This window comes from Ambystoma mexicanum, chromosome 7q, assembly GCF_040938575.1.
Source record: "Ambystoma mexicanum isolate Mex_15411 chromosome 7q, UKY_AmexF1_1, whole genome shotgun sequence".
In the NCBI taxonomy this organism is placed as follows: domain Eukaryota; kingdom Metazoa; phylum Chordata; class Amphibia; order Caudata; family Ambystomatidae; genus Ambystoma; species Ambystoma mexicanum.
In genome coordinates this window covers 850597681-850623448 of record NC_090941.1, presented here as the reverse complement: position 1 = coordinate 850623448, position 25768 = coordinate 850597681, and the positions used below count along the sequence as shown (strand labels likewise).

General features: G+C 46.9%; 1 protein-coding gene across 4 annotated transcripts in view; it reads left to right on the top strand.

Annotated features, from left to right (window-relative positions):
- The window catches only part of CEP295 (centrosomal protein 295), a 721329-nt gene that overhangs the window by 635836 nt on the left and 59725 nt on the right, over positions 1 to 25768 (top strand). For all 4 annotated transcript variants that reach the window (XM_069639287.1, XM_069639289.1, XM_069639288.1 and 1 more), the window contains one exon: positions 7780 to 7870. In XM_069639287.1, coding sequence (XP_069495388.1) covers positions 7780 to 7870 — 91 coding nt within the window. The remainder of the gene's footprint in view (positions 1 to 7779; positions 7871 to 25768) is intronic.

The following is a 25768-nucleotide window of genomic DNA, read 5'->3' as shown; positions in this document are numbered from 1 at the left end:
GGTGAGGAAGCCCCAAAACAGCCCTCCCTGGTTGATGTTCGACCGATGGACATCTCATCCACGGACGACCAAGTGTCTGTCCATACAGTCCACGAGGACAACGGCGGCGGTGCAGGGCCTAGTGATCCATTGTTCCCTTCACTACCACAGGACATATCCACGGACATCCTATCACTCTCCACACCCTGGTAATGGATATCCAGCAGAGGTTGCCCCCAGCACCTGTGGTGCTGCAGACCCCTGACCGGCCTCCACGTATAAAGAGAAAGCATCATCCGATGCCTCCATCAGCTTCTTCCACTATGTCGGGCCCGGACTCCACCAGCGGACACTGGTACGGACACAACGGCCATGGGAAGCGACGAAGATGAGGATTTCATCATGGCGGACGATGAATCACTGCACCTGGACGCCCCTACTATAGAGTTTCTCCACCAGACGAGGTGGGATCATCCCACTCTGATTTCCAGGGCCTCCGAGCTGTTCCAGCTGGTGCCGGAGGAAGCGAGGAAAGAGGCTTGTTGCATCAGCGGCGAGAGTCCAAGAGGTAGACAATCATGGCGGTGCCCTTCCTGGACGACATTTGGGAGGAAGGCCTAGCCCTCATGAAGAACCCATGCATGGCTCCTACTAAGCTAGATAGGCTGGAGAAGAAATATAGGGTGCCAGACTCCGCACCCAAGTGCTTGAGGTCACAACCATCGCCGGACTCGTTAGTGTCAGCTGCAGCAAGGAAACTTTGGATAACCCGCCTTCATCATCAGTTCCCCCAGACAGCGAGGGGAAGAAGATGGGCTCCATGGGAAAGAGTAATTTACAGAGCGGCATCCACGATCAAGGCGGCCAACGGGCTGGCCATTTTGGCCCGATACGACTGGTAGTTTTGGTAAAAGTTGGGACTGATCCTGGAATTCCTCCCTGACAACAATATGGAAGCTCTCGCCCTCTTTCAGTAAGGGGAGGTGGCATCGGACCATGCCATTATGGTGGCAGTGGACATCGCCGACAAGGTTTTCCAGCAGATGGGAAACCATCTTCCTTCGTCGGCAGGGCTGGATGAAGGCACACATTTTCGGCAGGACGTTCAGGTGAAGATGCTGGACATGCCTTTCGACTGGGAAAATCTGTTTGGAAAGGTGGTTGACGAATCCCTCCAAGCCCTAAAGACTGATGCGGAGTTTTCCTGTTACCTTCGCACTCTTCACAGCATAGGTTGTCATCTTTTCGCTCCTCCAGGTGGAAATCGAGCAGATCATACAAAGGTTTTTATCATACAAACAACCTCCCAAATTCCTCCACACAGGAAGCCTACAGAGGTCACTCCCGGGCCTACGGTAGCGGAGGTCAGTGTCGCTGTTGCCCACAAGGAAGTGCTCCGGTGCCGAAACGGGCCTGAACCAGCCAAGACGTCTGGCTCCCACTTCACCTCGACTACTGCAACAGTTGGTTGGGAGGCATACCCGCCAAGCAGATATATACATTGCACAAGGCCCAAAAAGGCGCGGTGAGACTGGTGGGGGCGGTTGGGTAAAAGGGATTTTGTTTAATTAAATTTAAAGCGGCCTGTCTATTTTACAAATGTGTTAGTGGACTCGCTCCAGAGTGTCTTACTGCCAAAGTTCATCGATATCACCGTGTTAGCGCATTACGCTCAGAAGAGAAGTTTCTGCTGAATATTCCAAATGTCTCCAGAGGTGATGGGAGATTTAGAGTGTTCGGACCTAAACTATGGAACAGCCTCCTGCAGAGATTAGATCCCGCCAGTCACTGTTCTGGTTTAGGAAGGATCTTAAAACCTAATTGTTCAAATAGATTTGCTCATTTTAGGATTAGCATATGTACACGTGCTGCTTAGTCCCTCATCTTGAGGCTTTTTTCCCCATCTGCGCCCATATACAGTTAAGTCTGTTTGGCGCACGGTACACATTTATCAAAATCAAATAGTGCACCCCAGTGGGAGGCCAGCTGACGAGGTTAGTCAGTGGGTGGAAGAAGATCACCACCGACAGATGGGTGCTGGATGCTTTCGCCCAGGGGTACACCTTGGAGTTGTAACGCAGGTGCCCATGTATCCCTCTGGTTCCCCGTCAGAAGCTCCACATCCCTCAGAGTCAAGAAAACCATTGCAGACTCCCTGAGCACGGAATTGCACTCCTGCCACGAGTGGGAACTTCGGCAGGACCAGGTGGACCGCATCTTCGTCAAGTGGGGCAGGACCCAGTTCGATCTATTTGTGACGGCGGCGAACTTCAAATGCCAGAGGCGACGGCGGCAAACTCCAAATGCCAAAGCTTTGCCAGCAGATTCCACCAACCGAGGAGCCTGGGAGGTGGGGTGGGGGTGTCGTTCTTCCTGTGGAAAGGGCTATTTCTGTAGGCGTTTCCTCAGTTTCCTCTCCTGCTGTGAGTCATCAACACACTCGGACAGGATGATATTCAGCGTCCCGGCATGGCTGAGGAAGATTTGGTACCCAGACCTTCTCAGCCTGTCAGCGTCGCCTCTGGTCAAGCTGCCAGTGGTTCTGGATCTTCTCACCATAGAAGGAGGCGCAATCCTGCATCATGGCCCAGGATCGCTGAACCTGGGGGCTTGGCTCCTGCAGCCCTAGAGTTTGAAGGATATGAGTTGCCAGCGGACTGCAGGGAGGTCCTTGCCAAAGGCAGGGTGTTGTCGACCTTGAAGTGCTAGGGTCACAAGTGGAAGCGTTTTCAATATGTGGTGCCTGTCACAGAAGATTACCCCTTTGAGGGTCACTGCCTCACAGATCCTGCCGTACTTGCTATCCTTGGCCAAGGACTGACTGGCGCACGCCTCCATCCAGGTACATCTGGCAGCTATCTCCCGCTACACCAGGTCACCAGGAAGATCTTCACTTTGGTCCCACCGACTAGTCAAGGAGTTTCTCAAAGGACTTTTCCTATCTTTCCCGCGAGTGAAGTCGTGGGAACTCAACGTGGTTCTGACGAGGCTCATGGAGGCGTGGGGGTCCCAGTGCAGTGTTGTGTTCGAAGTATTCTACTATCTCTTTTGCAGGTCCTCTCTAAATCTCCATGTCGGAATTTGCGCTCTGGGTGGAGAATACTGCCACTCCACGATCAGCAGCGAGTGGTCTGATAGGACTGTTAGGACTCTTGCTTTATATTCTGAGCGCACTAGTTCTCCTGAAGCTCCTATGTGGCAAACACATAGTCCATCCGTGTGTATATAGGTCCTGTGGTGCCGCGTAGTGGAAATATTGCCTGCCCTGTGGGTGGTGCAACTTCCATAAATCCACTAGATGAAAAATCTCCTAATAGGGTTCTCGGGGCCTTGGCTGCTGGGGTGGGCTTCACTGTTTCTGTCTGATCTATCCACCTTGGGTTCTAACGTGCAATTGAAGTCCCCCCCCCCCCCCATCCCATATAGCTGCCCCTCCTATGTATGGGCTGATCTTGCCAGATAAGGTCTTAAAGTAGCCTACTATGTCCTGGTTGGGGGGTGGGCGGGGGGGGTGTGTGTGTGTGTGTGTGTGTGTGTGACGGGGGTCTCGAATTCCGGTATTTAGGGCTTCGACATTATTACATTCTCTATTTTCATATGATCCGCTCGACAAAAAATAGGCAGTCCGCCAGCAGAAAACAATCCCACGAAGAGAACCGTGCAAGCTACCCAGGAAGTCCCAGGAGGCGGAGAAGTGGGGTGTTGGGGTTCTAACACCCTTCCAGGTGACCAGAGTTACCAGGATCATGATAAAAAAAAAACAGGTGGTTATAATGGGTTGTGGCAGTAAAATGGCCTAGAAGACTGACTCTGCAGAAGAAGCATGATCCAGCCAACAATCGGGACCGGGGAAGCAGGGACGTCATTTCACCAAAATGCCAGGGGTAGCGCAAGTGACATCACATGACCCCTGATGACATCACAGGAAGTGATGTCATTTGACCCCACCCAAAAGTGACGTTGTAGGAAGTGATGGAACACAACCTTTCACCCCTTAACAAAAGAGCAAGTGGCATCACATAGCATTGTTTCTAAGTACATTACGCCAAATATGGTTACAATATCACTGTAATGTGATATACGTTTCATACAAGAATGAATCACCATATGTATCTTTAATATCGGTGTGTATAGGCCCATGTTATCAAATTACTGTGAATGTAAGCAGACGTCCAAGGCCAAATGATAATGGTGTGTTATTATATAGCACTTACACTAAAGCGCTTTTATATAGAACAAATATACATACAATATCACCCAAACTGTGTTGGTACTCATTTATAGACCTCAGAAGGGTGAACGGCTGAGTTGGCCTTGCTATGATTCGAACCTGCAACCTACAGATCTCGCACACATCGCAACAGCGAGCACTCCACCCACTGAGAGATCTTACCAGCTATAGTAAAATGAGCAATTACATGTCTGAATGTTCTCAAAGTCAGGGAGCAAATTACTCTTGTCGTGGATACAAATAAACTGGCAACTGAGATTTAACAGTAGGCCAGTTCATCTGCAGGTCTGGTGCAAAGTTGGCCACATGTCAGGCCTGCATGAATCTACTTTTTAGGCTTCAGAGGTTGGCAAAATACATACCATTGGGAGGGTCCATAACTGTGGATGATTGAATTTAAAGTAGAGCAGGGAAAGCAGTGCACTCACACAGCATCCTGTACTCTGGGCACTCGTTACCTCATACATGCAAACATCCTGAACAGCATAACAGTGAGATAGGAAAGATACACATTACAACAAAGTATTAATTCTGGCACAATAAAATCAAGGGCCTCTTGATGTGCTATGGTCAAACATTTCTACACTGTACATAAGCGGTTGGGCACAAGGATTTTATCAAGTGACCGAGGACACCGAGATGGAATGTCTTGAGATGATCATAACAGACGGCAGGAAAAACATGCTATGGCTGCAACTTGTGAATAGCAAAATACATATAGTTTGTGTCTGCATTGTGAATTTGAGTTGTTTAAGAACAAACTAAATCAGTGAATCAACCCCTGAAGTGTGCCTAAAATAAACCTTTAATAAGTCTGGCCATTATTATATAGAATTCCAGAAAGAATATTTGTTATTCCTATTCGTTCTTAGGGTAACTGCTCAAAGGGTTACACTTGTGGAACCCTCTGTTTTATTTAGAGGCCTGAACAAGAAAGCCAGCCACTCCAGAACAGAGCCACATGGCTCTGGCCACAGCCCAGAAACTTCCATTTAAAAAAAGTAAAAAAGCGATTTCCTTTTTTTTTTTTTTTAATTTTTTTTGGGGGGGTAGCAAGGGAGACCTCAGGGGTCACAGTTGCGACCGCCAAATGACGTCCCTGCGTGGCGGAAGTCCCGGAGTTAAGCCCAGGACACAGGGCACAGACAAGGTGGCCAGATTTGGTCCTAAAAATGAAATGCAGCGATGGCTCAAAGACAGCGGGAATCATCCAGCAAATAAATGAATTAGCTACCCACCATGAAAAATCCAGCAGACTTCAATGTAGGCAAAAGATCTTCCTTGGATATACCCACTTTCAATGGGGCTGTACTAAGCCAGCCCACCAATCACAAAAAGAAGTTAAAAACAAATGCTTAGGTTGCCAGCCAATCCGGTTGGCCCTCAATACTGCCCTATCCTAGATCATAGGCTTAAAAAACAGCACTAGTTCACTCGTTCGTTGGGGGGACGCAGGTTATCTTGTGAATGATACTTTTGACCAATGTGCTTTGTTAACCTCAAAAATTATTAAAACGTTGATTTAAAAAAAGAGCGCTACTGCAGGAGCCCCATGGGCTACTATAGACCATATGCTAAAAAAAGGGTTGCAGTGCCAGGGCGACTTAGAAGTCCTACGGACCACAAAAATAAGATCCAAATAAAATGAGAAGGGGAGGGAGAGCAAAAAGTTAAGGGGTCTCTAAAAAGGACCAATAGGACTTCCCCCAAAAAATGGTCTTAACAGGTAATTTAACAGGACAATGTCATGAAACATGGGTTTGTTCTCCAGTCGAGCGTTTAGAATTGGGCAAGTCATGAAAGTGCTATATGAATCAGCATTAATAAGAATGATAGACGCATTGGGCTATTAATGCAGTACACTTTGGGAAGCCAAAACAAAACAATAGCAGCCAGCCCCATCCAAGGAGCCATATGTAATATGACAGGACAGTATGGTAAAAAAGATTGCAGTGGCGAAGGGACTTCAGTAGAAGTCCCTCTAACCACAGAAATAAAAGTGACAACTTCCAAAAAAGGAGGTGCGAGGGGGGGGGTTTAGGGATACCATCAAATGGTACAGCAAAACCCCCAAAATTGAATTCTGTCCCAAGAGTAGTCCGGTTTCCAAGAGGCCAGATGGTCTCTTCCAGATGGTCCATTGCTAAGACGCAGCAGCATAACTTTATGAAGTCAGATATTCTGGACTGATGTATGTATAGAAGCCTCCTGTTGCAGGTTTTGCACCCATAACCTAATGGCGTACCACAAAATAAAATAGCGCCCAGTGAGCCCTGTTCAGGGCTTCTGAAGCTCCTCAAAGAAACTCATGCTATGCCACAGACTCCCGGGCTGGCTTGGACCATCACACATGCAGAATGCACATGATTATCATTCTGCTGCAGGTGCTCACTGCACGTTAAACTAGATGAAAAAAGAAAGGGGGCAGCGGCTTGTGGTCCTTAAGGCCCGAACATACCAGCTGTCACTGAACGGTAAGCAACATATTGCACATTACAATGGCAGAGACATCCTTAGGGGAAGGTGGGGGGGGCTATAGCCCCAGGTCTTTTGGTTGTAGCCCCAGATAGAAGCTCTGGGGATGCAACCAAAATACTAGCTGGCCCGAGTCCTGACAGTCCCGACATTGGCAAAGCCCTGGATCCTTTCTGGACCTAGCAACAACACCCCTGGGTAGAGGCAGCTTTTATCTCAAAAGGGGGATGGGTATGCCCCTTACCATAAATTGAGACCCTGTTACCCTGTATTTGGTTCACTCGGCATGGTCTCATGTGGACCTGTTTGCATCCAGTCTGCATAAGAATTCACTCCAACTGTAAAATGCCTGCAAACCACAGGTCATTAATACTTAATTCAACATCCTTGCTCTTCTATTAAGGCTTGGGCTGGATTAACCGATTTCCCTAAATTGATTCCTTTCATAGCTTGTGAACTTTACGTTCACAATTGCGGTGGGTGTCTGTTAATGGGAGGGCCTCAAAGTGCCCCTCAATATGTGGTCCCCTTTACCCTGTCCCACCCCCGCTGCCGGTCTAGGCAGGCCTCCTGGGTGAATGGCTTCAGTCTAAAATTGACAGTCACCTACTTGAGGAATTGCTACTTTAGTAAAAATTGTGAATTTGAGTGCAATCTTTCATGATAAAATAAAAATGTCACATTGACTCATTTATTTTCATTTGTACTTTATCACAATTTATATTTTCTTCTCACTTGCTCCACCCCAAAGTGAGCTGTAGCGTATCTTTGGGAATGATCCAAAGGCAGGTTACTATTGCGAATCCTGTCATATTGTCATTACTGGGGCTCAGAACATGTGGATGTCTGCATTTATTTCAAATGCTGTTTGAGGATAGAAGTTGCCTTACAGTTGTGAACCTATGCTTGGATAAAATCCTTGAATATGTTGCTAGCAAGAAAAATGTATATGTTCTATAGTAACCAAATGCATTGACGTACCCTATTCATTTGTATCCGATTGTGCAATGATTTGAGTTATTCAGCTATTTGTTCTTCTATTTAATTTCAATAAAAGTTAACATACCATTTTCCCACAAAATATCTTTCAATAGAAAATTCTTTAAAGAAAATTACAGAAGTGAAAGTATGCACTCCAGAAGATAGGAAGAAGGCCGAAGTACAGATGCACCGAAGGACTTTAAGGTACAATTAAACTTGACTTAAAACATAAAAACCCCGTTGTATATTGTCCTTTATTTTACCTAACCAATGTTGAAGGGGAGGCCATCTTACAGTTAGAAACATCCCTAAGCTTTCTGTTGGGGTTGGTGTCTTATATGGTAGCAGGGTTTCTGCCGCTTTGTCTCGTGCAAGCAGCAGCTACCCCTGGTCCGATGTGCACAGAGGTACTATTTGAGTAGGGATATTCTTCCACAGCCCTCTAGCGAGGGGTGTGAAGAGACCCATCCTTGGTCTGAGGTCAGGGTGTCCAGCAAGTTAGACCAAATCTCTGTGGGTAGTGAAGCAGAGTAGTTCGGCTTCACTCTTCAGGAGGGATTTGGCTGGTACCACAGTACAATTGCCCCCTACACTTGCACAACAAAGTGCACTGCTTGTAATCTACTGTACACGTTAGTTGCACGTTGTTAATTGGACTTTTTGAAAATCTACAATTCGTTGACTCGATGTATGCCAAATTGCCTTCCCTTCCCCCAGTTAACTCGCCATCCCTTGTTTCTCAGCTTCCCTCACTGTGTACTTCTCATATGACGTATAAAATGCTTGGTTACTTCCTGAAGCTAGGTCGGCGTGCAATAAAAACCCTAGTAATAATTTGATAATTTTCCTTTTTTTGCTATGGGGGTCCCTACAATGTGGAGGCACATGAAGCCTTTTTACTTAACTTGCTTTGCTAAGCCCATATGTTTTGGGGACACTGATCAGTCCCTATGACTGTTGGTGCAGGTGAACTTGGCTCTCCGTTGTCAAATTCTCAGTTTATTTCTCCCTGCACACATCACCTTATTGTGAAATGTGGTGGGGACACTTGGTGTCCCTGTAACTTTGTGGCTACTTACATGATGCATCCAGTGGTGGCCACGGATATTTTCTACCGTTTTTGTGTCGTGCACTTTTGCGTTTTCCTGCTTAATGCCATTTAGAGTATAGACTCTAACATGGCTGGGCCATGAGATTTTCACCTGTCCTTTGGCCATCTTGCAGTTTGGCCGACTTCAGCAATTTCATTGGAGTGACCATCGCTGATCGCAGCCGGCATTGTTTCCTGGGAGTCATCTGAGGTCTTTACCACAGTGGCTATCCTTTCTTCAGTCTGGCAGGTGTCCAACTTTCCAGTATCCCAAACTGATCCATCGGAGCATGGAAACGCCAACTGGCCTGACCCACAATTCACACCAAAAGGGACCTCTGCACCCGAGACACCTGGTCTTCCTTCAGCTGAACCAAGGTGAGAGAAAAGGGGGCCCAGCAAATTCAGGAATTTCTACAGTTGTCCCCGAGTTAATCAGAGTGCAGTGGGTGAGTAAACCTACCTGTTCCAAACACACCACCCTCTACCCCTGCCTCCAGAGGGTTAGATGGGCATGAAGTCCTTACCCCACCTCTCCCTTGCCTTACTATGATCAGTGGAATTCTGGTCAAAGATCATCCCCCCTATGCTTCCCCTAAGGTGGTTGGATTGACAGAGGGTTGCTAAGAACTTTTCTTCAATTGATGCCTAACTTCGAGACCCTTACAAACTGCCTGTTGGCTTTGCCACACTTGTTTTGACTCTGAAAGACTCCTAGCTTTCTGATAACTGCATTGGAACCTGTGACTGCAGGGCACTAGGCCCCCTATTTTCTAGCTAGGGAAGGAGGACTTTTTAAGGTGTAGTAACTTCTATTCTAAGGTTTTGTATGGTGTTTGTAACTTTATTTTTCACATACTCATTATCTAACTGATGGTTACTTGCCTGGTTCTTTTATTCACTTGCTTTGCTATCCAACCGTATTCTGAAACTCATCTAACTGTATTCTAAATTGAGTGCTTTTAACATAATGTGCTAAGCAAAAAGTGATTGTGTATATAGTAGTGAATGTATTGATGTGTTACTTGTATGTGGTTTTTCATTGCTAAGAGTTTCTCTGAGGCCTAAATAACTAAGTGTTCATATACATTTGGCCTAACTTGTATTATTGAGTGTGTGTGTGTTTTAACGGAATCCTTCACTACTCTCACTCCTAATTGTAAGCCTTGATGCTCGGTCACACTAACCAGATGGTTTGCTAGACATCAGTATCTTTACCTGTTGACAGTGGCATCTCAGAATCTGTCCCCAGGGCTGATTCTGAAAATCCATCTGAACAACACTGTTCCAACAGCCATGCCAGATCACCCATGTTGCATTGTTGCTCTTTCCAGTAGAATGAGTGCAAGATTCCTTTGATGGACTGTCTTACAGGGGGTCGGGGGATCAACAGGTCAGCCACACTAAAGATTGTGTTTTAACACGTGTTTTATTTGATGCCATGTGACTGACCCCTGCTTTAGCAACCGAGCAGGGGACTTTGTTACAGGGACATAGCTGTTTCTGTAAGGTCCGGATAGTCAAAATGTAACCTAAAACCTTTTAAGCGGCCACTTCCAGCATCCCATGGACCAGGAGAGGCTAATTCTGGGGAAGTAGGATTGGAGAAGCCGAGGAAAGGTCCTGAAGAATTAGAAATGTTACCTGCTCGTCTAAAGAGGGATGTGGGCGATGGAGTGACGGACATAGGGGGTTAGTGCAGTAACAGCTCAGTTTTATTTTCACCAATAAGAACTCAAGTAAGCAGGATAATCGTCTTCTTCCTGGAGGTTGGAAAGTCCAGAAGACACAATGTAACAGTTACTTCTGCTTTTGTCTGTGGTTCAGCCAATCAACCTGCATCCCTCTTTGGGCGCGTCATCTCTTTACCCAGGCAAGTCCCGCCACCACCCCTTTCCACTGGGACTACCAGCCGTCATGTTGCCTTTCTCGATTCCTGTGAGATATGAGTCAGGCCTTCCGCTTCTGGACCCCTATACTTCATGTGCCATTCCCAAGGACGAGTAGCATGGTGTCATGAATGTTGGTGTTTTATTAGTCTCTGCATGGCCATAGTACGTGTTTGTTGTCTGTGGTGTCTCTGTACCGCATCATCCCTTCCCGGGTTTGGTGTATCCCCAAGCTGCGCGTGGCCCATCGCTGTTTCCAAGCATAGACTGCGGCGTCACAGCATTCCATGCTCCTGGTTGCCACGGTGCCCACATAGGGAATGAGGTCTTTGGCTTTCCCCCTCGGAATGATCCCCTGGGCCATTGTGGCAGAGCCAGGAACGAAGTCTGTAATGGCACACGCTGCGAGGCTTCATGTACCATCCTCCCCTGCTCCCCCTATTTCACTGCTGGGCCTCCATCCCCGCTGTCTGACACAACTCACAAGGGGTCACCAACACTATTCCACCAAAGTGGATAGGCCGCTGCAGACCTGGTACACACAGGAACTGTGGAATTTGTGGTCTTACAAAAATCAGTAACTCTTGTAACTTATTTTAGGATACCACATAGCTACTTCAAGGCAAGTAAAACCCATATAATTTTTCAAGGAGCCATTGGAAACTTGGGGTAGGTATAAACCTAAGAATGTTTTTGTGTCTGTCTAAAACAGAACAGTGAAAGCCAAACCCAGTGTTTCCCTTTATAAATGACTTGTGGTTATTCTAGGTAGGTACAACCAAATGCAGACTTATTCTGGACAAGCTAACAGCAAGTGGGGGGAAGCAAGACCCAGTTGGGGGACACTCATACAATTATCCTAACAGGAAAAATAAAGTGAAACCAACATCATTATGTTTGGGGAAGAGGCACAAACATATTACAGGCGAGTAATATACCCTTACCTTGACTTTCTGTTAGAATGGCAAAACTGTTTCTAAGGAAAGAAAGATGTTATATATACTTTTCAGAATGACACAATATTTCTAAGGTAAGTCAAACAAACTTATATCTACTTTTCAGAATGGCAGAAGAGTTCTATGATAAGTAATAAGTTTTCTAACTATTCACTCTGTTAGTTACCAACCAACTCTTTTATACGTAAGTAACTTTTAAGCACTTATTCTCTTTTTTAGGCAAAAGGCCCAATCCTTTTAAAGTCTTTCCCTTATTCTTGGAGCATGAGTGTTCAGTGGCAGAAGCGGGGGCGAGGGTCACTAGGGTATAGTGTCCAACAGGCAGTGTCAGGATAGGTTATTAAGTAGCAATAGTCAGATTTCCTAAGGAAGACTGGTCAAACAGGTGAGTATTTTACTTTAGGGTTAGTTGAGGGTCCAGGGGCTTCACAGAAGACAACCTAGGAGGATTCCAGCACTGAGCCTGGGTGAACTAGACGAGAGGCCTTCCTGTTAGGGAGAATTCTCATTTCTGTGTTAATTCCCTTCAACCTTAGAACCCCCAGCTCTTTTGCTGGACTCAAGGACTTTTAATTTGTAATCCTGGAGAGAGTGAGCCCTTTTTATCACTCATGTATTTTTGTTTGAGTTGAACTCTGGAGTCTGGCAAACTCCATAGGCATCACCTTTTTGTATTGTGACGCACAGCACCTTCAGTGCAGTGTCACAGAGAAGTCCTTTGGATTTCTCCAAAGGTTTAAATACCTTCTCTTGGATAAACTACTGTTTCCAAGAGCAGTAAAGTGAAATTGACTTTACTTACCTTTGTTAATTTGTAGACCCAGCACACACCATCTTATGTGGAGTGCTGGAGGGGTTACTTAGTATCCGCTTGTCCACTTTCTCATGTAACATTTTTATGTTGCCCTTTCTACAATTAATGGCTGGTGGCAGTGGTTTATTTTTTCCTTTCATTATGCGTTTTTACCGCAGGCTGAATCCTCAGCTGCAGTATTGCACCCATGGGTGCCCATTTTGTCAAAATGGCCCTAGCCTTTTTTTTGCAATTTCTTGTTGGAAAGTTCCTTCTTGAGATTTACTCTGCGCGCCAAACCAGGTTTGGTCCCTTTGTTCATTTTGTCTTTTGCGGGGTTCACTGCTGAAGCCCATCTCTGACTCCAGCGTATATGGCAAGGCAGGTAGCGAGGTAGGTGATTGGCTGGCTGGACAGCCACCCTGCTATGTGAGTGACAGCTAGGCTGCGAATAAATGGGAGAAACTTGTATAAAAGGCGGTCTTTTGCAAGGAAGGCAGAGGCGACCACTGGACGAAGGAACCAAAGAAGAAACTGGAAGAGAAGCTTGCTGCACCCCTCTGGACCGTTGGTTTGCCTGGTGAAGCCCTGCTGCAGTGCTGAAGCTCCGAATTTCCAATCGACTAGAGAAGCCCGGAAAGGAAAACTTCTCCCCTTGGGTTGGTGAGACCAATCAACCCCAAGACTAACTTGCCTGGAAACCCTCTGTCTGCTGGCTGTACTTCTTTGCTGCTGCAGGAACCGAGTGCCAGGGGACAGGAACACCAGGACTAATGTATCGCCTTTAAGCTGGACCCGAGCTCCAGGAAGATCCTCTGGACTCCCTCGAAGCAGGACTTCCCTAGCCACCTCAACAGAGTGCTGGACCCCAGAAGCAAGGGGAGCCCATAACTTGTCCAAGAACCGCTGTGATGCTATTTGCGAGTAGCTGAAACCGCAGTGTGCCGCTGATCTGAAGTGTGCCCATTGCTGCTGACTACCTTCCAACTGTAGTGCAGGAGTCCACAGACGTCCTCCCTCTTGTCCCCATGACTGAGGCCCAGGAACAGGATCTGCTGGACTACAATAGGAACAGAAGCCAGCTGGATCCTTTTCTTCAGACTCAAGGCACTGTGTAGCTAGGGGTACTAACCACTTGTGTGTAGCTTGCTTGCTCTCAGGAGACTTGCACTGGCTGCCTTTTGTAGAGTTTTTTGCAGCTTTGATTTTCACAAGTCTTACAGCTTGTGGCCCAACAGTGACTTCTTATATACAAACTCTCTTAACATTGTGCAAGGTTTTTGTGCTATCTTCGAGAAGTGCCTCAGCTCCCCTAGACTTTGCTCAATTGACATTGGCTGTCTTGGCTCCCTGCAGACTCTTCTGACGCTTTGACTGTGTGTTCATCTGTCCCTGAAAAGGTTATACATAAATTACTTGTATTGCTGGGAAAAGGGTTAACCTATATTTAATTGGGGATTGTGACTTGTTAACCTTTGTTTCCTTCCCTCACCTCTTTTTTTCTTTTTGACTATAACTCAGTATTACATTAAGTATCAAAGTGATATCACCATATCCTAACTATTGAAGTCACTTGAGGGTGTAGGAAGTGCATGTCGGTCATCCCAAAAGGGTATCTACCTACTTAACTGAAGGAGTGTATTTTTGAAGTGTATTTTATTGTTGCATCTTGCCCTTTCTAAAGAAAGCTTACTTAAAAACTGACAGTTAAATTAATAAAGAAGTGTAAGAAGAAACCTTGAGTATAAATGTTATTTGAATACTTGTCGCTGTGAATCCCTATGTTGCATCACTACAGCTCTCATTGACCCCTCTTGAGGTAAGCCTGGCTGCTCAGTCACTCTACCAACTTGTGTAGTACAAGCCTATACCAAATGTTGGGGTCCCTATTGTCACGAGGACAAGGATGGTGTAGTCTCCCACAGGGTTACTACAGACAATCTTGCCTAACACTCCCAATCACAGAAAACAGTACCTCAACACAGAAGATGATTTTGCAGCAGGAGGAGTTCAGCTGGATTCCTTGTCGTGGTGATTGAAAACAGGACCTTGGAAGGGATTTTGCAGCAGGGATCAACGGGGAAGGCTCTAGGCAAGGTTTTCGTCACGGCTGAATTTGGCGCCTTTTTCAGGAGCACTTAAGACTATCGCTGGTCGGATTCTCGTCGTAACAACGGTCCAGCACTCTGGTGAGGGGACTTTTCGGACTTGAATCGTGTCTCTGGAGTTCAAGTAGGATGCCCGCAAAGTTTCAGTGAGAATTGGAATTTGGAAGACTGCAATGCACAATGGCTCGTGGTCCCTGGGTATTGAGGTATTGCAGCCCCGCATGGTTGCACTACTGCGTGAGATGGCTCAAAATGCGGGTCTTGAGTCTAGTGGGTCTCACCAGGCTCTGGGTCGTCCATTTTTGGATCCCCACGTCGATTGGAAGGAAGGGCTTCAGCAGGCTACGGATACACAGCAGGCTCTCCGGTCGCTGGAAATCGTCTCAGCTGCTTTTCCTTCATCCTCTTCGGTTTTGGTTCCAGTGGTCGACTTGTCTTCAGCTTCCAGGTTCGGAGTATTTAACAGGAACTACAGCACAACTTCTGCGTTCTCCCCTTGCATTTTACAACATGGGGGCGGTCTGGTTGTCCAATCAGGACAGCCAGCCCGCCCCCCACTGGCATTTGTCCCCATTCAGGCAAGGAGGAAGACAAAGGACTGTGAAGTTTTAGACTCCTCTCTCGCTTCCTGCCTTCACAGACAGACTGGAGCTTGGGCGGGGAGTCCATCGGACTCCCGCCGAAGATGAAAATCGCACTAAGGAATTTCCCTCTCGCCCTGGGTGTCGGGGGAAGGAAGAGGGAAGGACAAGAAACACTTAAATGGTGAAAAATTGACTGGGCCATTTTGGTAAAATGAGCACCCTTCGGTGCCTTTACCGTGGCTGTGCACACAGACCTCGGTAAAGGTGCACCAAATTAATAAAAGGTATCACTGCCACCAGCCATTAAAGGTAAGCTTGTCGCAGTAACCGAATTGTTACAGCTTTAGTGTGAAAGGTGATGCATTGCATCTCCCCAGCACTCCACATAAGGTGAGGTGGGCTGGTTTCACCAAATCAAATGTAAAAGGGATCCAAAGATCCTTTCTACCCTTGGAAACTGTAGTTCTCTGAAGGTTAGCCAGAGACATTTAAAAGGGGAGCCCCTAGGACAAGCCAGCAACAATATGCACTTATTGCCAAAAAGTTGTTCAAGAGGATAACTTTTAAAAGACACTATGGAGAGTCTTAAAAATGACACCCATAAAAAGAGTAAAAGATTCTGTGAGTGTGGAAACAGGTTCCCACTCAGAGGTATAAGAACAAATAATCCACCAGTAAATCAAAGGATTCTGGGGTTGACACGGGTCAGGAAGATTTAACATTACTATGAAAATCTTACCTAACGGGACTACAAAGAGAGATGGTCCCAGGAAGCAGACTGAAATCAGGGAAGGGAGCTGTGTGGAGAGGCTGTCCCTTTCCCTTGAATCAGAAGTGCCGTCCCCTTGTGTCAAGGAGCCGACACAGGAGTGTCTGAGGGGCAGGAGTTGGAACCCTGACAGCAGAAGTCTGTGTGCTCTGCGCTGCAGGGAAAGCTGTCAAAGCAACCAGTGAGTTTCTGTCTGATGAGAAACCCGGTGCGCGAATGCATAAACATTTTCATTGTCGAAGAATACTTTGTATCTGAGTGGTCAGTGTGTTATGTAAGATGTACATGTGTATGATGAATCTTCCTGGCCTGCGTTAACCCCACAACATTTAGCTTGGACTTGGTAATTATTGAACCTTTTCCCGAGGTGAGTGGGGATCTTTTTCCCGATAGCTAGTCTTTTACTCTTACTCTTTTTACGGGTGACCTTTTTATGTCTGAAGGTATAGTTTCCTACTACTTTTGGGCTTTGGCTGGGTTGCCCCTTTGTGCTCCCCTGTTAATTTCTCTTTCATGTACTTGGGTGAACTACTGTAGTAGTAAAGAGGGATTATCATCACCTTTACATTTCATATAAGTGAGCCAGCACATCCCACCTGATGTGGAGTGCTTGGGGTATACAATCTGTAGCCCCTTTGTTACTTACCTGGTAAGAGTTTTGTTACAATTTCTAGTTTACTTGAATGGCTGGTGGCAGTGGTTTTACCCTCATGACCTTTAGTCATTTGTACTCGCAGGCTGGTAATGCAGCCTCAGTAATGCAGAGATTTATTTTATATATTTTTTATTCATTTGCATTTATAAAGCTCACAAACCGTACAGTGGCACCGTGGCACTGATGCAAGGAATCAGCTTGGTTGTATTTGCACATACATGTAGTTAGATGTGCAGTATGTGTTACATGGGTGATAATGCAGCACAGGGTTCCATATTGAGCAGCATATTGTTACATAGCACATACATACCATCTGTTTATTCCATACATACATAAATGGTAGTCAGGGGCCTTAGTACCGATATGTGAGAGGTGTTAGGCAAATATTTTGCTAAAATGGCAGATCCTTCTTGTTTTTTTACCATTTCTTCTGTGCTTGTAGTTTCTGGGGTCTTCCCCTGCCATTCATTTTTTTTTTTTTTTTTTTTTTTAAATTTTCATTAGTTTAAAGTGCAAATTGGTTAATTAAAACCTTATACACTATAAGCAAATCACAAAAAAAATAACATATCAATCATGAAGAAGACAAAAATAAACAACAAAATACAATCCATTTCTTCAAATTAAAATCAAGTTGTAAAAAGAAAACACGTTATTAAAACACAAATCGATAATCAAAGTTGTCTCATAAGAAAATCTTTTAAAGGAAGTTCCGGATAATTCACTAACCGATGGCTCTTTTCCAAATATAAAAAGCTGCCCCGATTAAAAACCTTAATCTCCCCTTCATAGATAACTGACCAAAATTGATCTGATTCAATCATTTGAAAATCCCCCACCAGGTTTCATACCCGTTATAATACCATTCCTTTAATTTAGTACACATGGTAAGGATATGCCTTGAAGTCTCCACCTCTGTTTTACAATGCCTACATAATCTTTCTGCTCGGGGGGATATTGGTCCAAACACCAGTGAATTCATTACACAGGAGGGTATTCATACGTAAATCTTCTCAATGCCCTATAGTCAGTTTTTAATATGTATTCTCTCGGGGTGGCCGGTTTAAGACCCTGAAAAGCATAAGTGGCGTATCGTATCTTAGTGTAGAGATAGGTTTGATTTTCACATAAGTCCCAGATAGTTACTTTTTTCTTTAAACTTTTAAAAATACTGATGTTTTCTTTCGCCATAGGTGCCTTCAAACCTAAATCTTTAAGGAAGGACAATATTGTATTTTGTAACCTTAATATATAAGTAGTCTTAATCCTGCCTTCATTTCTATGTTTTCCAATAAGGTTGAGTAGATTTCCTTCCTCCCGCTTCCCCATCATTATTCAAAAATACAATTTACAGCATCCTATTTTCCACAGAGTAGGGAAGGAAACAAGCCCCAGCTCACATCTTATTGCCGCTATTGGCACAGCGTTAGGTAGTCCTAAAACAGGTCTCCAAAGTTTCCCTTCAAGGTATGACCTAATTTACTCCGATATTTACCCTCCACTGTTTCCAAGGCATACAGTATACCAGGTATAATGCAACTCTTGTATATCTCTAGGAAACCTTCTGTGGAGTGGCTTCCTTTACTGGACAAATATTTCCGTATAACATTCCACTTTTTTAGTATTTTAGTTTCTACCATTTCCTGGAAAAAATGGATACTTGGATTGCTCAAAATAGGTATCCCCAAATATGGGTAAGCATCAACAACCTCCAAGGTGACGGAATATCTGCCATCTAGAGATCAGTTTTCGTTTCTCTTTCTTAGATGCTCCAAATATCATAATCTTATTCTTGTTGATATTTAGATGATTTGCCTCTGAATAAAGGTACAGTGCATCCAACAACCTTTGTAATCCTACAGGTATTTTATCCGTTAAAATGGTATCATCTGCGTACATAAAACCACATATTGCTTTACCCCCACCCAATTTGAGAGGGAAGCTATTTATAGTAGTAAAACTGTCCCACATATCTGATGCGTACAAATTGTACAGTATCGGTGATATCACACATCCCTGCTTAAGGCCAGTATTTGTACTAATCGCAGGTGATAGCATCCCTCCTTTACCCAGACAAATAGACACTGTGGTATCCCTATACATTTCTTTAAAAAAGTGGAGGACTCTTGGGCATATTTTTTTCCCGCTCAGTTTTTCCCACAATAAGTCTCTGTTGACACAATCAAATGCTTTTGAATAGTCTACAAAGCACACATATAGTTTTTCCCCTTTATCCTTTGTATCAGCAATGATGTGATTCAGCATGGTCAAATTGTCCAGGGTACTGTGATCTTTTCTAAAACCAGTTTGTTGAGCAGAAAGTAAACCCTTCTCCTTTATCCAGTTGTTCAAAGTGCCCACTAACAGAGAACAAAAAATCTTGCAGCTGCTATCAGCCATAGCTAGCAATTGATAATTATCGGTTAATTTCCCGTCCCCTTTTTCAAAAATAGGTACGACTATGGGTTTACTCCAACTATCTGGAATAATCTCCTTTTCCCATATGCCAGTAAATAGTTGGAGAAAAAGCACTGCCCATTTTTTGGGGTTTTGTTTGATAACAATATTAGCCAGCCCATCCGGACCCAGAGCTCTCGAGGATTTCATTTTTGAGATAATTTGGAGGATATCAGTGAAATCGTAGGGAAAGTTTTGTGTTCCATAAGGAGTACTACTAATGGGAATTACGGAAATGCAACTTATCTTGAAGAGATTTGCAATATAGTGCATCCATACATCCTGTCCCACATCATTATTTCCTCTATTATCGTCCTCCATCAAAAATTGATGATATAAGTACCAGAATTTTGAGTCGTGGGTTTTACATATTTTATATATGCACCTCCAATTAGCGCTATTAGTATTGTATTTATAATCTTTGAGCAAATTTTTATAGTGCGTTGCGATATTGCTAGTTCTCCAGCATGGGGTCTGGCATGGATTCACATGCTCATGAATATTCCCCGTCAGGCCGGGAATCCTCGGCATAGAAAAAAATCAGTATCAGTTTCGTTTCTGATCTGTCTTTCTCAGTAGTAACCAATCACTGGTCTCTGGGTCATACTGCCCCCAGCCAATGACTGCCCTCTCCCTAAGCCCCGCCCCTGGCAGCCATCCTCAGATTTTTACCGCACGTTCAAGTGTTAGGAGTCCTCGTGCTATAGCTCTCGAGCTTTTGCTGCGTTTTCGCGCTTTTTTCAGGAGATTTTCTCATTTTTTCGGTTAAATAGAGCCTCAAGCTCCACCGTGTCTACATCCGATCAACGGGGATCCGTTTCGGAATTTCTACGCCCCTCAAGGGTGAAGATTTCGTTGAGTTACGCTTTTGGAGGATTCCAGAAGTTCCGAGGCCTACCACGGTCATGGCCCAGGAAGCTGTTCAGGACCTGCCCTGGATGCCAGCTTCAGAACGTTTTCAAGCAGGACGAGCATTAGTTATGCCTCTGTCTCCATGAGGATAAGACGCACAAGGAAAAGGACTGCGCGTTTTGTGGGAACATGTCGGAGCGGACCATGAAGGATCGCCACCTCCGTCTCGCCAACTGGCTGGAAGGTAAGAACCCGCCAGGCGAGAAGAAGAAAAGAAGTCTGAGCGGTCTTCTAAGTCCTGTGAGGGTGCCTCAGCGACGGGGGCCCAACAAAAGGCTAAGCACCGCAAGTCCCCGGGCACCGGGAGCGCCGAACGGTCGGGCTCCTGGGCTGCCAGGCAGGGCGCATCCTCCCCGGCGCCATCAACCACGAGCCAACGCTCTGGCTCGGGTAAGAGGAAGTCCGAGAACCCGGCAAAGCTTCTGGAGAGGCCCCGGTCGATCTCGAAGATTCCGGCAGAGGGGGAGCGAGGCTCGACCCTCCCCCCCCAAGGTGAAGGCCCCAGGCGCACAGAAGGTGACGTTGGCCTTAATTCACCCTGCTAAGACCTCGATTGAGGATGTCGCCGCGGCCCTGGCTCAGCCTGTGGAGGCTACACCAGTGGAGGCGCCCTCAGGAACCAGAGTCTCCCTGCCACCGCGGAGGGAGTCGTCTTTCAGGCCCATCGAGAAGACCCCCACAAAGTCCTCATTGGAAAGGGTGGGGGAGGGGCTGGTGGCCATCGTGGATACAGACACGACCTCTGAAGAGGAGCTCATTCAAGTCGTAGAAGAGGCCCAGCCCATCGGGAGGGATCCCGACAAGGGTGACGACGAGAGCGATGGTGTCGCAGACAAGGCTCCTCAAGAGCCCTCGCTCCCGTCGTTTCCGGCGCCGCAGGACACCTCGGTGGCCATTTTGTCAGCCATTCAGTCCTTATGCTCGGAGATAAGGACTAGGTTGCCCCTTCCCCCGACGGAGGAACCGGAGCCAGGACCTTCGGAGAGCCCACCACTTAAGAGGAGGACGCATCCTAGGCCTCCTCTCCCGCCTCTGCGGCCTTCTCTGCCTTCCCCCCCCCCCGGTCCACTACCCACGGGGATGATACAGGCATAGACACGACTACGACGGGTACGGATGACGACGGGACCCCTGTCCGGGCGTCCCCGCCAGACGAGATTGGGTCCTTCCATGCCATGATTTCCAGTGCATCCGAGCTCTTCCAGCTCTGCCCCTTAGGGCGCAACCTACCCCGGATTCGGTCGTTTCGGCGGCGGCCAAGAAGAAAGCCGGGGGGGGGCACGGGGGGGGGGGCCCCATCGGCCTCAACTTCAACCTCCCCGCCGGACGGCGAGGGTAGGAAGCTGGATGCGATGGGACGACGGGTCATCTCATCTGCAGCGACGACCATCAAGGCGGCCAACGCCCTGGCCATCGTAGCCCGCTACGACAGGGAGTTGTGGTTCAAGATCGCCCCTCTGTTGGACTTCCTTCCGGACGCCAAGAGGGCTGAGGCCTTGGAAATCTTACAGGAAGGTGAGATTGCCTCGGACCACGCCATTACGGTGGCTATGGACATCGCCGACACCGGTTTCCGTCAGTTGGGCAACGGCGTTTGCCTGAGACGACGAGGATGGCTCAAGGCGACGGATTTCCGCCAGGACGTACAGACCAAGGTTTTGGACATGCCGTTCGATGGGAACAACCTTTTTGGCAAGGCGGTTGATGAGTCCCTTCAGGCGATCAAGACGGACACGGAGACAGCCCGTGCACTGGGTGTGCTCCAACAGCAACGGCCGTCCTTTCGGAGCTCCGGAGGCAGACAGGGTGCCTCCAAGGGAGCCGGCAGCAGCTACTCTACGTACCGTCAAGCGGCAAGATCTTCATCGCAGGAGGCCTACAGGGGACGCGGCAAGTCAGGTGGATCCCGCCGTCGTTGCCAAGGTGGTCAAGGAGGCAAAGCGGCCTCCAAGCAAGATTGAACCGACCGTCGGGTCGGGCCCCCGCCGAAGCACCCCGGTGGGAGGCCGGCTGACGAAGTTCGTCGGCGTGTGGGAGTCCATCTCCACTGACCGTTGGGTGCTGGACGCCCTGGCCCTGGGGCACGCCCTCGAGTTCCAGAAGAAGTACCCCCGCATTCCTCCCTTGGCCAGGAAGGAAAATCACGTCCCTCAACTGCTGTTGGAAGTAAGGGCGATGCTCAGGAAAGGTGCCATCGAGCTTGTTCCAAAGAGGCTTCGGGGCTCCAGAGTTTACTCAAGATACTTCCTCGTAAAGAAGACGACAGGAGGATGGCGTCCCATCCTGGACCTGTGACGACTGAACAAATACATCAAGGCACAGAAGTTCCGGATGGTCACCCTCCAGCACGTGCTGGGACAGCTGGAGGAGGGCGATTCCCTGTTGTCGTTGGACTTGGAGGATGCGTACTTCCACATCCCTATTCTAAAGAGACACCGAAAGTTCCTCAGGTTCGTGGTCAAAGGGCGGCACTACCAGTTCAAGGCCCTCCCGTTCGGATTAAAATCGGCACCCAGGGTGTTCACTAAGCGCCTAGCACCGGTGGCGGCGCGGCTGTGCCTGCAGGGGATCCACGTCTACCCCTACCTGGACTGGCTCATACGGGCAGGGACAAGGGAGCTCGCCGTGGAACACACTGTGAAGACTGTCCAGCTGCTCACGGACCTGGGGTTCTCCATCAACTTTCCAAAATCCCGTCGCAAATCGCCCTGTTTCTGGGAGCACAGCTCGACACAGTGGCGCGGCTGGCCTCACCATCGGAGAAAAGGATAAGGACCATCCTGGGAAAGGTGCAACGTCTGCTGGCCACAGACGTGGCCAGAGTGAGGTCTATCAAGTCCCTCCTCGGAATGATGTCCTCCTGCATTTATCTGGTGCGCCACTGCAGACTTCAGATGCGGCCCTTGCAAGAATTCCTCGACGCCCACTGGATCCAGCCGACGGGCAGCTTCGAGGACAGGATCCCGCTCGACGAAGCGTTCTGTCGGCGAGACGATGGTAGGGTATCCGCTCTCATCTGACGGCGGGAACAGGTTTCCTAGCCCCGGCCCACCATGCCTCCCTGGAACGTTGGGGAGCGCACACCGGGGGTCTCCACGCGAGAGGCCTTTGGCTCCCGGAGGAGAAGACACTCCACATCAACATCTTGGAGCTCCGTGCAGTGTTCTGGGCCCTCAGGTCCTTCCTTCCGTCCCTCAAGGGCAAGGTGGTGAGGATCTTCACCGACAACACCACCACAATGTTTTTGTTGGGTGTCCTGACCCACGTTTGAGCTATCATGCTGCAACATTTGGTGCTGTGGGCTTAGAAAATCCAAGATGGCCAAAAAGCCCACATGTGCTCCCGAATCCAGGAGAACCACGCAGTTTGCGCACACCAAAATGGTTGCCTAACCTGCCACCCACCAGTGCGAGCATGAGTGGAATGTGTGCCAAAGGAAAAACACCAGTGCCATGTGTTGAACCTGGAGAATATACTTCCATGTAATCTCTCTTGTTTGAAATGCTTGAATCCAAGGCAGATCCCAAAAATGGCTGCAATACTGGTGCTCACCACCATCAGAAAGCCGGCGTTTTAAAAAAACACCAGACATTTGTGTAAAACTGAATAAATGAACCCAAAGCAGGCCAAAGAAAGACTTACTGAGAGGTGGATACAATGTAAAGTTATATTCTGAAGTGACTTGAAGGTTTATAACAAGACTGGCTGAGCTCTGCAGGTCTGCAGCGGCTTAAACTGAAACTGGATTTAAAATTACCAAAAATCGAAATGTGTAAATAAACTGAGGGACAGACTTGTGACTGCCACATAGTTTGTCACTGTTAAAATGTCATAGTTTTGAACTTAGAATCAGCATTCTAGCTGCATGTGTAAAAATTGTTAGTTTTATTTGAATGCAGAAAACTGGGTAACTAAAAGTGACATTAGCTGGGGCCTGGCTTATGGAACTGGATTCTGCCTGACAACCTCCCCCCAATTGGAGTGAAACTGGATCCACAGCAGTTCTCAGGCCTGGCTGCATTCTGAGGGGAGGTTACCCCTCTCTGATTGAATTACCAAGGGACTGCTAGAGACTAAACAAAGGACCCAGGCAGAGGGTTTATTGGGGGGAGGTCATAAATGGCTTCCTCTTGAACAATGGGCTTTCCAGGGCCCAGGCAGATGGTTTATTGGGGGGCCGTAAAATAGCTTCCTCTTGGCAGAAGCTGGGAGGGGCAGGGTCTCTGAGCTTGGCAGAAACTGGATAAACTGGTTTCTACACCATGTGACCTCGGAAAACACACCCCTGTTGACCAGAATATGATTTTAAGAAAGATTTATAACTCATGGTGCAGACTTGTCAAAATTATCTAAATGATACCATAATTCTTGTGATTTTTCTGCCCACATTTTAAGAGGTTTTAGGACCTGGTGGTATGATCTGGGGGGTTGCTAGCGGAAAATAGGGTTTCACTCCAAATGTATGCATGTTAAAAATCTGACACTTCCTTATATAAATGCATACATGCCTTGCGCACATTAGTATACATTTTAATGACAAACCAATGTTGCATAGCCCACTAAAATCGAAAATATGTTGCCATTTTTGAATGCAAGCCTCCAGGAAGAGCAGAGTTTGATCAGAGTATACCTCGTGTGATATGTGATGGGTGCATGTAATTTTAAACAAATGTGTACCTGTGCAAATATGTATTTGGGTCAAATATAGATTTGTGTGCAATTTGACAGGGGAGTATCCTTTCTGCAGACCATACAACAGCATCACCATAACACACATTTCCTTCCTCCAATCAAAGCAGTGCGGAAAACTTGACCAATGGGCAGTTGAGAGAGGGGCTGGCTAGTGATGCTGCACACACACCCACTTTCAAAAGGCATAAAAAGAGCCACTGGAAGCTAGAGAGGACATTCAAATCCAGTTGCTGCAACGCGCTCTGCCGGACCACACAACATCCCTAAGATACCAGATCCAACACTTAGACGTTAAAACTCCAAAGAACTTGATTCAGAACTCAAAGCAAGGGCCTAAACCCACAAACTGAGAACTCTTCTCAGTAGGCCTCAGCATCCAGCAAACCTAACAGCGGTAGCAGCATCCAGGAGCTGTGCAGATCAGCGCTGCGTCCAGAGAAAGCTGTGCAGAAAGATCCAGGAGCTGTGCATAGACGCTGTACCCAGAGATCCAGGAGCCTGGCCAGGAGCAGTGTCAGACCAGCAGAGCAGAGACCAGACGCTGTGCGCAGAGACCGTCCGGGGCGAAACCAGAACCGAAGCCATCTTGACCCGATCCGTGAGACCTAGACCTTCCAAATACATTGAGTACAGCTAGGACGGTGTGAAACCAAATCTATTAGTTTCCAGTGATATTATTCAATCTATTTAATCTAAGTAGAACTGCCTCCTAACTGTCACTTGTCAATTCTGCAGCCGCATAGCTGTCACTTGTCATTTTTAAAAGCTGTCACCTGTCAATTTGAGTTACTTTAAATTCGAAAAAACAACCTTTACAAAATCGTTCATATCTTTGGAACCGTTTGGGCTAGAAACTTGGTTTAACTTTCCTCTGAAAGCTTAGAATCTTACCATTCCAACAAACCTAGAATCGACTTCCTATATATATATATTCCTTATACTTTTTCTGCAATCACGATTCACGCACTTGCAAATTTTACCGCAATTTGCGATTTGGTTAAAAATCCAGCCACGTGTAACCATCAGCAGTCATTTCTTTCCTTGCTAAAAATTTGTTTGCCTCTTAATCACCATCTCTGAATCATTGCTAAAGTGAGCCTGAACTCATCCCAAGTAGCTACTACTCACCCTGAACCTCCTGAAGGGAATTAAAAGCATTTTCAGCATATTTCTCACTTCATTGTCACCATATTCAAA